This window comes from Ursus maritimus, unplaced genomic scaffold (assembly GCF_017311325.1).
Source record: "Ursus maritimus isolate PB19 unplaced genomic scaffold, ASM1731132v1 scaffold_23, whole genome shotgun sequence".
NCBI lineage: Eukaryota > Metazoa > Chordata > Mammalia > Carnivora > Ursidae > Ursus > Ursus maritimus.
The window spans coordinates 31541063-31555867 of NW_024424786.1; the positions used below are offsets into that span (position 1 = coordinate 31541063).

Consider the following 14805-nt stretch of genomic DNA (forward strand, 5'->3'; position numbering starts at 1 on the left):
CAAAAAAAATTTTCCAGTCTGAATCACAGAGAGGAAAAACTATTTAAAAAACTGGATAGAGTCTCAGGGACATGTGGGACACAATGTCTATCATTCATGTTCTTAGAGTCTCAGAAAAAAGAGAAAGAATGTGGCTCAGAAAGAAATTTTTAAAAAATAATGGCTGAAAACTTCCCAAGTCTGATAAAATATATAAACGTATACGTTCCGGGAGCTCAGCAAATGTTAAACTGGATGAACTTAAAGAAATTCACCTGAGACGCATCATTATCAGACAATTAAAAAACCAAGACAAAATCTTTGATTCATAAAATGGGACACCCATAAAAAAACAAAGCTATTCAAGAAGTAGAACATTTCTAGCCCTCCCAGGATCCCTTCTATCTCTTTCCAATCATACCTCTTTCCTTCCCTTAAAGGTCAACACTAAGGTGACTTTTGTGATAAAACTTCTTTGCTTTTCTTCATACTTTTATACATTTACCACCTATGTACACATCCCTAGGTTGTCCTCTTTTGAATTTTATAGAAATGTGGTCATATATGCAATCATTGTGTCTGGATTCTTTGGCTCACCATTGTGTTGGTGAGATTCATTCATGTTGTGATATATGTCACTCACTTATTTTCATTCTGTTTGTTGTATAAATATAACAACTTTTTTACTCATTCTATTAATTTTGGACACTTAAGTTTTTCTTAGTTTTATGGTATTATATTTAGCTCTGTTACGAATCTTGGTGATGTTTCTTCCCAGGCACAGCTGCATACCTTTCTTTTAGGTTTATACCTAGGAATAAGGTTTCTGGGTCATAGGTTGCAGGTACATTGTTTTATATCCAATGTATACTTGGAAAACCTTTATACATTTCCACCAGCAGCATATGAGAGATACCATTCCTCCATATTGACAATAGACAGTTGGTATCGTCTACCCTTTTAATTTTGGGCATGTAGGGGAAGCATTGCTGTGGTGTTTTGTTGTGGTTCTGTATCCTATTTCTCAGATGATGAAAGAGGGGAGCCCTACCCCTTTAGATGTTTACTGACCATTGGGTATCTTCTTTGCTGAAGTGCTATTCCAATCTCATGTTTTTTTTTTTTTTAAATCTTATTGATTTAAGAGTTCTTCCTATTTTCTACATCAGTCCTGGTTCTGAGAAGTAGAAGAAGGTAAGGCAGAGTTGATGTGCAAGAGATTTACTGGAGGAAGCACTGGTGGAGGAAGGTGGGAGGAGCCATCCAGAATGACACAGATCTTGCTCTGTGAAGTAGAGCTGAGAAAAGGAAGAAAGAAGCCCATGAACTGCATTGTAGTTCTAGGAAACAAGACTTAGGGAGTTCTTGAGTTAAAATGAAGAGTAATGGGGTGTGTAGTGGCTCAGTTGGTTAAGTGTCTGACTCTTGTATTCAGTTCAGGTCATGGTCTCAGGGTCCTGGGAGCTAGACCCACATCAAACTGGATGCTCAGTGTGGAGTTGGCTTAAGGTTCTCTCCCTCTGCCCTTCCCCCTGCTCGAGTTCTTTCTCTCTCTTAAATAAGCAAGTAAGTGAATAAGTAATAAAATGTAGAGTAGTGATCAGATGTTGGGAAAAGGAATTTTGAAGAAAGTGGAAGTTTTAAATGGTCCTAAGAATAATTGGGGAAATGTGTTGATTATAGAAATAGAGTAGGATTGCTGGGCAATGTTGACGAGCCTTTCGAAGGTGGTGACCTGAATTTATAGTCGACTAAATTCTCCTTATTTTGTGACTCTTTACAGATGCTTTTGGGAAACAGTTTGGGAGACGGCTTAGAATAGGATTCATTCAGTCCTGGGGAATTGCTGAGCACTTGCTGAGCAGGCAAGAGTGCTAGAAGGGTAAATCGTCATATTTTATGGAGGAAAAGTTGCCAGCTCCATAAATAAGTACTAAACACATGCGTCTCTGTCAGTATTGATCAGCATTGAAAATATGTAAAGTGAACCCAGCAATTCCATGTATTGGCTACTGCTCCGTTTAGGATATAAGTTCCATGCTGCCAAAGGCTATGTCTGCCTCACTCATTATGTATTCCTGACATTTAGCAAAGTGCTAATTTTTATTAGGTAGGGACTGTAAAAAATCCTTATTGAATGATTAAAATCATGGATGTACAGTTCTGATTCATGTCCTTTTGATCTTTTGATGCACCACACAGGAGAGGCATGGATAAGGACAGTGATCATCTTCGCTCAGCTTTAAGGGTGTGTGGGGGGGATGTAAGACCTGTGCCTAGAACACAGCCTCTGACAGGTTGACGGCATCTGACAAATGTGGGTGCCCTTTCCTGCCAGTGGGTAACAGAAGAAGAAAGGCTGGAAATAGTACAAACTTCCAAATGTTAAGCACTGTTGAAAATATGCTTGTGGAGGAAAAACAGAAGGAGAATTTTATTCCACAATTATTGTGACGTGGCTACTGGCAAGTTACTTGAAAATACAGTTTTTCACCTGTCGTGAACTTTCTTACCCCAGTGAAATTCTTTTCTTTCTATTTTAATGGACGACAGCAGGATGAGCACAGAATCATATCTAAAATATTTGTTATTTACTTATCAGGGAATACTACTTTATAAGCCACAGGTCATTCCTTTATATACAAACTATTGCCAATGGAGAAGAAAATAATTTCAAAGAAATTTCCTGTTATGTGGGAATCAAAGTATTTATGGAGTTGCAAATTACTGATTAGTCACTAGCTGGTTCTTTGCAGACTTGTACATTTTCAGCCTGGCCATTCTATGAAGTCAAGAGCACCTATGGATTGGTTCAAACCATGAAGGTGAAAGGTTTTTTTTTTAATGTTTTTTTATTATATTATGTTAATCACCATACAGTACATCCCTGGTTTCTGATGTTAAGTTCAATGATTCATCAGTTGCATATAACACACAGTGCACCATGCGATACGTGCCCTCCTTACTACCCATCACCAGCCTATCCCAATCATTCTTGAGCAGGATGGTTCTTAGTTTCCAGGTGTTTGAGTTTCTTCCAAATCTTTCCTTGTGATTGAATTCCAGTTTCAAAGCATTGTGGTCTGAGAATATGCAGGGAATAGTCTCAGTCTTTTGGTATCGGTTGAGACCTGTTTTGTGACCCAGTATATGGTCTATTCTAAGTTTGATATTTTAAACATACTGTTGCCTGCATATATTTATAAGAGGGTGACCCACAGGAAATTATGGGAAAACATCTATATTTTAGAATTTATTATTGTAATGTCATTGACATACAATGGTATGCTAGTTTCAGGTGTATGTACAACATAGTGATTTGACAGTTCTATACATTATTCAGTGCTCACCAAGATAAGTGTAGTCATCCTTCCGTCAACAGTATCACAGTATCATTGATTATATTCCTTATGCTGTCCTTTTCATCTGCTTGACATATTTATTTTATAACAAAGTTAGTACCTTTTAATCCTCTTTATGTATTTCACCCTTCCCCCACAACCACCTCTCGCAACCACCACTGTATTCTCTTAAGAGACTATTGGTTTGTTTGTTTTGAGAAAACATTTATTTTTAAAAGGCCTTCATGTAGATTGAGATATAACCTGATATAAAGTCCTGAGAACATGAGAAATGTCCGCATCATATGATACTTGAATCCCTGGTTGTGAAATCACCTTCTGAACACAAGTTGCTGAACTCTTCCTCAAGAATCCCAACCTCTGTGCAGAGAGGTCTGTTGGCCTCTGGCACTGGGCTCTCCCTATTCCTCCTTCGGGAGCAGGAGAAGGGGATCCATCATTAGTGAGAGCTTTTGAAATAAGTTGTCCTCAGATATCTCACAGTTGCCCCAACCAGGTCCCCCATTTGTTACTGCAGAGATGTTTGAGGGCATTCGTATCCTAGACTAGGGAGTTGGTGGTGGGCTAGCTTTTAGTGTCCACAGATCTGCTCACAGGTCCTCTTAATCTCCATGATGAGACAGTAACTCACTGCTATGTTGTCCCTCCTCATAAGCAGATACCTTTTATGACTTATTTTGAAGAGAAGTGAGGCTGGCACAGATGTTTGGTCCTCCTCTAATCATGGTTAGTGAATGATGGTTAGTAGTGGTGTTCTTGGGCTCCTCTTGTCAGCAACTGTTGTCCCTGGCATACTTTCTGTGCTGGTGATATCGCTGAAGCCTGTAACCATGTCTAAGCAATTTCATTAATCTTCAGCTGATTCATTTTTTCAATCTAAGTAATTTAATTCTTATAACTTAAGAGTGTACGCAATGCTATTTCCATTTTACAGATTAAAAGAATCAGGAGAGAGATGAAGCAAAATGCTTACATTGACAAAGCTAATTAATGCAGGAACAAGATGAGAAATCAAGCCGATGTGATCCGAAGCTCTTAATCTCTGATTTCAAAGCATCTGACTATTTCTAAATCTCTCCTAGAATTTCATTATGTACATGATCTGAATTCTTTTCTGTTATCCAGATCTGTGGTCATTGTCTTCTGGTTTTGACACAGACTTGTTCTTATATCACTGGTAATTTCCTGCCCCAGCTGTTCAGACTCTTCCTCTGTCCATGTCTAAAACATGACTTTAACATACAGATATTTGCTGCCTTAACTCTACAGATTTGATCACTTATTTTCTTTTGCATCAGCCAATTCTGCCTCTAGTTCTTTCTCTAGAGCATTGTATACTACTGAGAATGGTCGTGATGTGATTTTTAAGAAGCACCTTTGTGTGCAAGTGTTCTCTTCCTGGGATTGTGACAAGTAGAGTTTAGTTGCTCTGGTGCAGGAGCATCTCTAAACTTCTCAAAATTAGGAAGATAAGAAAAAGTATATTTGGATGAAAAATACTTCTTGATGACTCCCTGGCTTTCCATAGTTTTTTGTATATAGAGTTACTTTTCCTCTTTTAAAATAAAACTTCATTAGAGCTTCAGTGTGGTGTGTAAAGAGTGTTCAAGAATAAAGCTGCTAATCTGTTTCATACCCACGATCAGAGCAACATTATGACTTTTGTGGCCCCTTGCTACTTTGTCCTCATGAGTCCTTCTCCTCCATAAAGAATGTTAAAGATTCTATTTTATGAATGCATTGTATAATGAAACCTATACTCCAAATTGGACTTGGATTATATTCATTTTTATCTTCTCATTTTAAAAGAAATTAAACTACTTCAAGGACTCATAAAATTATTCTGGGCTTTAAGCACCATGTGTACTGTGCCTTAATGGGTATGTTGGTCCTGCCCACAATATATATGCCCCTGAAGAAATGTGCTCCGGACAGGATAGTTGACTGCCCCAAGTTTAATCAACTAAGAAGGGGAATAAATCTCTCTAAATTATCACTAGATATTTTTATGTAAATAATCTCAAGATTCATTTATCACCAGTTATCATTATTTTCTCCCAGAGTTTCTTCATGACATTTTTCACTTCTGCATTTCTGAGGGTGTAGATTAAAGGGTTTAACATAGGAGTTACTACGGTATAAAACACAGCCACAGCTTTGTCAGTGGAGAAGGAAGTCATGGGTCTCATGTACAGGAATGAACAAGGTACAAAGAATAAGATGACAACAGTGACATGAGAAGCACAGGTAGACAGGGCTTTGCGACGCCCTTCAGAGCTATGGGTCCTCAGAGAGCACAGGATGACAATGTAGGAAGCAACCAGCATAGAAAAACTGAGGAAGCATAGTGATCCGCTGTTGGCAGTAATCAGGGGCCCCAAGGTGTGAGTGTCTGTACAGGCTAGTTCCAGGAGAGGTATTAAATCACACATAAAATGGTCGATTATATTAGGGCCACAGAATGGTAACTGCGCCATGAACAAAACCTGGATCCCTCCATGAAGAAAGCCTATAATCCCAGCTGTTCCCAGCAGGAAAGCACAGACAGCTGGGCTCATGATGGTCATGTAATACAAAGGCTTACAGATGGCTACATAGCGGTCATAGGCCATGGCAACTAATAGGATGATCTCAGCTCCAGCAAGGAAATGTTCAGCAAAGAGCTGAGTCATGCAGCCATTGAAGGATATGGTGTTCTCAGAGATCAAGTCAAAGATCATTTTGGGTGCTATGGAAGAAGAGTAGAAACCATCTATAATGGACAAGTAGGACAGAAAAAAGTACATGGGAGAACCCAGGGCTGGGCTGATGAAGATGGTGACTGAGATGAGCAGGTTACCTGCCAGTGTGGTCAAGTAGGTGATTAGAAACACAGCAGATAAGAATTTCCTCAGTTCTGGATCCTGGGTCAGGCCCAGCAGAATGAATTCTGTGACATTGCTCATCCTTTCCATGGAGTCAGCTTGGGTTATATTCCATCGGGAAGGATCAGATGGTTCACCTGTAAAGATTACAGAAATTCTGAGTAGTATTTTTAATTCAACAGTGAAATCTTCATCACTTCTTTATTCCTGGCCTCTGGGATTGATGGAACCACACCTTCCTCTCACCTCAACCACTTTGGAGGTAGTTATAAAAATGGAATAAAAGAGATTAAATTTTCTTATTCATGTCTCAAACACCAGAATAAAAACAACGTTTTACTACGACTGTTGAGTTATAATTGACTTCCAATTTCTGGCTCTAAAACATTACAGTTGGTTTTCATTCACTGTTTTCTGGGAAGGATTTCATCAATAACAATTATTTTGAAGTTATATTTGCCCATTGGCATGAATATTTATATGTATAGGAACACAATATTCTTTCAAATGTGAACTGTATATCAGATAGAAAAGTGTCTTTCTTACTATATCTGTATCAGCAGCGTTCTTTGACCTAGGATTCCTTTCTGTCAAATGAACGCAGAGACACACAGAGAGACAGAACTGTAGATGGAGTGTTTCCCCTTCAGAATGCCAAGGAACTGTGTTTATAACAGCTCTTTGAACCACATTCAGTCAACAGCCCTGGATGTTGTGTCTGACTCAACATCACTAATACATATTCACTCTTCTCACCTCTTTGGATGTAGATATGTCAGTGGTACAAAGTTCCTGAAAAGTCTTCGGTATTTCTTCAATGAATTTTCTGTGCAATTGGTCTTTTATCATATAAAGAATAATGCTCTGGAATAGATTTAGAAACCTAGTCACAGTTTATAAATGGAATTAAATGAATGATGGAGTTTCCCTGAATTTCCTATTGTGAGACAGAAATGTTATCTAAGATAATACAAGTTTTTCTTTTGACATAGGTTTAGTCAATTAAGATAAACTAAAGTTTTTATTGCTCATTGTTAAAAAAAATGAACAAATACAGGAATGTATTCTTTTTTTGAATGACGTATAGATGGATTTTCAGTAGTGAGTACATGTTACAAAGGATCATAGTAGATTTTATTCCTTCTCCCCCTCACTTTCTCCTTTCCCTGTCAAAAAAATATAATAACATTTTTTCCTCAAAAGTTTCTGGACATACAATTCAGCATCATGACCTTCCAGCTCCAGTAAAGGTTAGGAAAGTATCTTTTATTTTCCCAAAAGCTCAGTCTCTTTAGTGGTTTCTTCTCTGTCCACGGCTGCTATGGGTGGCAACTACGTGCTTCATCGTCCTTAATAGATCTAATCCACAAATTCTAACCTCCGTGTGGCGGTATGGAAGTCATGAAAAGGGGAAACAATTTCAAATAATCACGTGTAGAAACCTACCGACGCAGTCTACTTCGGCGTCCATGTGCATCACAATGTTATAACAGTGACCTTATTTCTCAGCAGCATCTTGTCTGGCAGCATTACAGGTCATGTTTTCCACTGATATGTTCGTATCATCGTGTTCACAGTTGTCTTTAGAGAAAAAGATTACCTTCAATGACAGAATCTCGCTATAGAAAGTATTTGCTGAAAACAATTTGGGTAAATTAAGTGAATCTGCTTAAAATTTGGGGAAAAAGATTTAGTTATTACTGACCTGGATCTAATTGGTTGTGGATTCCACTGTTTTTTGATTGTATCCAGTCATTGTTTTCTTCCGTTGAGTGCATAGCTCCACAGCTGCAAATATAGTCCCATAAGTGGGACACTGGAATTCTCTCTCTAGACAACTCCCCCAGTCTTCTTGGTCATTTTAGTTTATTTTGGTTCCCATTACCAGTCTGAATTTACTCAGAAAATGAGCTGTTTTAGTTAGGAAACTTCAGTCGCTCTAAGATTTAATTTCTACTCTATTGGCCTCCTACTCAAGTGTAAAGACATCTTCAAAATACATGTATTTTTCACATCTCAGAAGTATCCTCAATCTAAATTAAAAACAAGGGAACAAAGAAAAATTCTTCAGAAAAAGCTGATGTATGGGTCTACAAAATGTGAAGTGCATCAGATCGACTCGATTGCACAGTGTTTTCATATCCATTCTGCCAAATTTATGTTTCCCAAAACGTCTATGAGAAGTGTGGAGAGAATTTTTTTAATTCCTGGTTTATGTCCCCCCTCACTCTTAACCCACTACGTTTAGGAGCAGTGTCTCTCATATAAATCTTAAGCTTGTTGGTACATCCTTTGCTTCTGTCACTACTTAAATATCCTGTAATTTTTTCTTCATTGAGTCTAGAAAAATATTTAAATAGACTTTGACAAAGTGCTTGCACTTTGGTATTGCATTGAACTCTAAGGTCCTCAGAGGATTAGTAATTGGTCCTGTTGGAATCTTTGCTGGAAGCGTCAGCTACCATCTTTCACTTACTCCTCATTGGCCCCAGCGACATCATTAGAGGCCAGTTTTAGAAATGCAATTGTGCTTTGGTGAAACATGTGTCTGTGACTATAGTTTAGGATGAGATTTTGTATGAGAAGTTGGAAAGCTTCCTGATAGGGCTTTGTTCATTTTGACATTGTAGATCCTGGCAGAGGATAAGGGGTAGTTTTAGGCATAGGTCAGAGTTCAGAGATTGGATTTCTTCCTGAAAAATGTGTCTGTTCTAATATGGTTGTCCTGAGATTGGAAATGCCAGTTGTCAAGGTTATGTGCCATGTCAGTCTAGGAGACTGACATTTTTATTAGTGTTTGACAATGGAGACTCAGAGGGCAGAATTCTCAGCTACCAAAGATTGGGTAATTTATGAGTCATAGATCTATCAAATTTCTTTGATGTGTGTATCTAGATGAAAGATCCTCATGATGTGTTCATGGGAATATAGCTTTTCTCTCTATCCCACACAGAAAGAATTGTGGAGATTTACAGTAAAGAGCAGTGCTTCCATATGGGAGGCATTGAGAAAATCACACTGAGCCAAACATTATAAAAAAGACATTCAGAGGTAGAGTTTAGAATCGCTATAGAAAGGAGGATCCACGACAAACTTCTCTCCCTCTGCTTCCGAAGTGTTAACTATCTGGCTAAAATCCTGCACAAAATCATCTTGAAAAAAATCAACCTTTACCTTTAAGGTTACTGATATACTGCTGAAATCCCAAACCAGAAAGGTAAGCAATGCCTTCAGCCCTGTTCTCAATAGTTAAGAATTTTGCTCACTCACAGTCTGTTCATCTCTCTGCCCCCATTTTTAAAAGATTTTATTTATTTATTTATTTATTTAATTTTATTTTTAATTTTATTTTTTCTGTATCTTTTTAAATGATTTTTTTATTATATTGTGTTAGTCACCATACAGTACATCCCCGATTCCGATGTAAAGTTCGATGCTTCATTAGTTGCGTATAACACCCAGTGCTCCATGCAATACGTGCCCTCCCTACTACCCATCACCGGTCTATCCCAATCCCCCAACCCCCTCCCCTCGGGCCCTCAGTTTGTTTCTCATAGTCTTTTTTTTTTTTTTTTTTTAATGATTTTTTATTATATTATGTTAGTCACCATACAGTACATCCCCGGTTTCCGATGTAAGGCTCGATGATTCATTAGTTGTGTATAACACCCAGTGCACCATGCAATACGTGCCCTCCTTACTACCCATCCCCAGCTTATCCCATTCCCCCACCCTCCTCCCCTCTGAAGTCCTCAGTTTGTTTCTCATAGTCCATAGTCTCTCATGTTTCATTCCCCCTTCTGATTACCCCCCTTTCTTTATCCCTTTCTTCCCCTACTGATCATTCTAGTTCTTATGTTCCGTAGATGAGAGAAATCATATGATAGTTGTCTTTCTCTGCTTGACTTATTTCACTTAGCATTATCTCCTCCAGTGCTGTCCATGTTGTAGCAAATGTTGAGAACTCGTTCTTTCTGATAGCTGAGTAATATTCCATTGTATATATGGACCACAACTTCTTAATCCAGTCATCTGTTGAAGGGCATCTCGGCTCCTTCCACGATTTAGCTATTGTGGACATTGCTGCTATGAACATTGGGGTGCATATGGCCCTTCTCTTCACTACGTCTGTATCTTTGGGGTAAATACCCAGTAGTGCAATGGCTGGATCATAGGGTAGCTCAATTTTTAACTTTTTAAGGGACCTCCACACTGTTTTCCAGAGTAGCTGTACCAACTTGCATTCCCACCAACAATGTAGGAGGGATCCCCTTTCTCCACATCCTCTCCAACAATTGTTGTTTCTTGCCTTGTCTATTTTTGCCATTCTAACTGGCGTAAGGTGGTATCTCAGTGTGGTTTTGATTTGAATTTCCTTGATGGCTAATGATTTTGAACATTTTTTCATGTGTCTGTTAGCCATTTGTATGTCTTCATTGGAAAAGTGTCTGTTCATATCTTCTGCCCATTTTTTGATTTGTTTATTTGTTTCTCGTGTATTGAGTTTGAGAAGTTCTTTGTAGATCTTGGATACCAGTCCTTTATCTGTAGTGTCATTTGCAAATATCTTCTCCCATTCCGTGGGCTGCCTCTTAGTTTTTCTGACTGTTTCCTTGGATGTGCAGAAACTTTTAATCTTGATGAAGTCCCATAAATTCATTTTATCTTTTGTTTCTCTTGCCTTTGGGGATGTGTCATGAAAAAGGTTGCTTTGGCCGATGTCGTAGAGGTTGCTGCCTATGTTCTCCTCTAGAATTTTGATGGATTCCTGTCTCACATCGAGGTCTTTCATCCATTTGGAGTTTATTTTTGTGTATGGTGTGAGAGAGTGGTCAAGTTTCATTCTTTTGCATGTAGCTGTCCAATTTTCCCAGCACCATTTATTGAAGAGACTGTCTTTTTCCCACCGGATGTTTTTTCCTGCTTTATCAAATATTAGTTGCCCAAAGAGCCGAGGGTCCATTTCTGGGCTCTCTATTCTGTTCCATTGGTCTATGTGTCTGTTTTTGTGCCAGTACCATGCTGTCTTTGTGATCACAGCTTTGTAGTACAGCTCGAAATCCGGCATTGTGATGCCCCCAGCTTTGTTTTTCCTTTTCAACAGTTCCTTGGAGATTCGGGGCCTTTTCTGTTTCCATACAAATTTAAGGACTGTTTGTTCCAGTTCTTTGAAAAATGTCCTTGGTATTTTGATCGGGATAGCATTGAAAGTGTAGATTGCTCTGGGTAGCATGGACATTTTAACTATGTTAATTCTTCCGATCCATGAGCATGGAATATCTTTCCATCTTTTTATGTCTTCCTCAATGTCTTTCAAGAGTGATTTATAGTTTCTAGAATATAGGTCCTTTACGTCTCTGGTTAAGTTAATTCCAAGGTAACGTATGGTTTTTGGTGCTATTGTAAATGGGATGGATTCCCTAATTTCTCTTTCTTCGGTCTCGTTATTCGTGTATAGAAATGCAACTGATTTCTGAGCATTGATTTTGTATCCCGCCACGTTACTGAATTGCTCTATAACTTCTAATAGTTTGGGAGTGGCTTCTTTTGGGTTTTCCATATAGAGTATCATGTCATCTGCAAAGAGAGACATTTTGACTTCTTCTTTGCCAATTTGAATACCTTTGATCCCTTTTTGTCGTCTGATTGCTGTTGCAAGGACTTCTAGTACTATGTTGAATAATAGTGGCGAGAGTGGGCATCCTTGTCGAGTTCCTGATCTTAAGGGAAAGGCTTCCAGCTTTTCCCCATTGAGAATAATATTTGCAGTAGGCTTTTCATAGATGGCTTTTATGAGATTGAGAAATGTACCTTCTATTCCTACACTCTGAAGGGTTTTAATCAGGAAAGGATGCTGTATTTTGTCAAATGCTTTTTCGGCATCGATTGAGAGGATCATATGGTTCCTGAGTCTTTTCTTGTTGATATGATGTATCACGCTGATTGATTTGCGAATATTGAACCACGCTTGCATCCCAGGTATGAATCCCACTTGATCGTGATGGATAATCCTTTTAATGTACTGTTGGATTCTATTAGCAAGTATCTTGTTGAGGATTTTGGCGTCCATATTCATTAGGGAAATCGGTCTGTAATTCTCCTTTTTGATGGGGTCTTTGCCTGGTTTGGGGATCAAGGTAATATTGGCCTCATAGAATGAGTTTGGTAGCTTTCCTTCTGTTTCTATTTTTTGAAATAGCTTTAGGAGAATAGGTATTATTTCTTCTTTGAATGTTTGGTAGAATTCCCCAGGAAAACCGTCCGGGCCTGGAGTTTTGTTATTTGGAAGGTTGTTTATCACTGACTCAATTTCTTCATAATTAATTGGCCTGTTTAAGGAATCAATTTCTTCCGGTTTCAATCTTGGTAGTTTATAGGTTTCCAGGAAGGATTCCATCTCTTCCAGATTGCTTAGTTTATTGGCATATAGCTGTTGATAAAAATTTCTAATAATCCTTCCAATTTCAATGGTGTTCGTCGTGACCTCTCCTTTTTCATTCATAATTTTAATAATCTGGGTCCTTTCTCTTTTCTTTTGGATAAGTCTTGCCAGTGGTCTGTCAATTTTATTGATTCTCTCAAAGAACCAGCTTCTAGTCCTGTTGATCTGCTCTACTGTACTTCTGGTTTCTGCTTGATTGATTTCAGCTCTAATTTTGGTCAACTGCTTCCTCGTGCATGGATTAGGCCTGTCCCTCTGTTGCTGTTCCAGCTTCTTGAGGTGAGAATATAAAAACTGCATTTTAGATTTTTCTATTCTTTTGAGTGAGGCTTGGATGGCTATGTATTTCCCCCTTAGGACTGCCTTTGCAGTATCCCATAGGTTTTGGACTGTTGTATTTTCATTCTCATTGGTCTCCATAAATTGTTTAATTTGATTTTTGATTTCCTGGTTTATCGAGTCATTCCTGAGCAGGATGGTTCTTAGTCTCCAAGTGTTTGAGTTTCTTCCAAATTTTTCCTTGTGGTTGAGTTCCAATTTCAGAGCGTTGTGGTCTGAGAATATGCAGGGGATAATTTCAATCTTTTGGTATCGGTTGAGACCTGTTTTGTGTCCCAGAACATGGTCTATTCTTGAGAATGTTCCATGGGCATTAGAATAGAATGAGTATTCTTTGGTTCTGGGGTGTAGTGTTCTATATATATCTATGAGGTCCAACTCATCGAGTATGGCATTCAAAGCCCTTGTTTCTTTGTCGATTTTTTGCCAGGGTGTTCTGTCTTTTTCTGATAGTGGAGTGTTGAGGTCTCCTACTGTTAACGTATTTTTATCTATATGTCTCTTTATTCTGGTTAAGAGTTGGCTTGTGTATCTTGCTGCTCCCCTGTTGGGGGCATATATATTTATAATTGTCATATCCACTTGTTGAATACTTCCCTTAAGAATAATATAGTGCCCTTCTGCATCTCTAACTATAGTCTGTAGTTTAAAATCCAATTTATCTGATATGAGAATTGCTACCCCAGCTTTCTTTTGAGGTCCATTTGCGTGAAAGATGGTACTCCATCCCCTTACTCTCAGTCTGAATGCATCTTTGGGTTTGAAATGAGTCTCTTGTAGACAGCAAATGGATGGGTCATTTCTTTTTATCCAATCTGCAACCCTGTGGCGTTTTATGGGATGGTTCAAACCATTTACATTAAGACTGATTACTGAGAGATATGATTTTAATGATGCCATGTTGCCTGTAAAGTCTTTGTTTCTATAGATTGTGACTTTCTGTTCTGTATCACTCTTGGGGCCTTTTTACTTTTATAGAACCCCCCGTAATATCTCCTGTAGGGCTGGTTTCGTGGTTACGAAATTGGTTAGTGACTGGCGATTCTGAAATGTCTTTATTCTCCATCAATTCTGAATGGCAGCCTTGCTGGATAAAGGATCCTTGGCTGCATGTTTTTCTCTGAAAGAGCTTTAAAAATGGGCCCCCAACCCTTTCTCTCATTCCAGGTCTGTGTAGACAGGTCTGATGTAATTCTGATATCTTTGCCTTGGTACGTGAGAAATTTCTTTGCCCTGGCTGCTTTCAATACTGTATCCTTGGATCTAATATTTGCAAAATGCACTATGACGTGACATAGTGTAGGTTTGTCGTGGTTGAGCTTGGGAGGGGTCCTCTCTGCCTCTTGGACACGAATGTTTGTTTCCCTTGCTAGATTAGGAAAATTTTAAGCTACAATTTGTTCAAATATCTCTTCTAGACCTGTTTTCTCCACCCTCTCGGGGATGCCGATGATTCTGACATTGCAACGTTTCATTGAGTCAGTAATCTCCCATAACCTACATTCTTGCGCGTGGATTTTTTTACGTCCAGATTCTATTTTAGCTTTCTCTTCTACTAACCCATACTCCAATTCGCTGATATGTTCTTCTGCCTCATTCACCGTGGCCGTCAGAGCCTCTAGTTTTGACTGCATTTGGCTCATAGAATTTTTAATTTCTGCCAGATTCGCTCTCATTTCCGCCCTTAGAGATTCTATATTCTCATGAACATTTTCGTTAATACTTTTTTCAAGTCTACACATCATCTTGACCATTGTTACTCTGAATTCCATTTCTGATAATTTGGTTATATCCATATCCATTAGTTCTGTGGCAGAGG

General features: G+C 38.6%; 1 protein-coding gene across 1 annotated transcript; it reads right to left on the reverse strand.

Annotated features, from left to right (window-relative positions):
* Positions 1–5368: 5368 nt before the first annotated feature.
* Positions 5369–6644, reverse strand: LOC103672284 (olfactory receptor 4C45-like). Its single transcript, XM_008700948.2, has one exon. The coding sequence runs from the start codon at positions 6293–6295 to the stop codon at positions 5369–5371; it is 927 nt and encodes a 308-aa protein (XP_008699170.2). The 5' UTR covers positions 6296–6644.
* Positions 6645–14805: the final 8161 nt, after the last annotated feature.

What these genes read in the sequence shown, in the direction of transcription:
- LOC103672284 (XM_008700948.2), bottom strand. Translation starts at nt 6,295, where the DNA reads ATGGAAAGGATGAGCAATGTCACAGAATTCATTCTGCTGGGCCTGACC.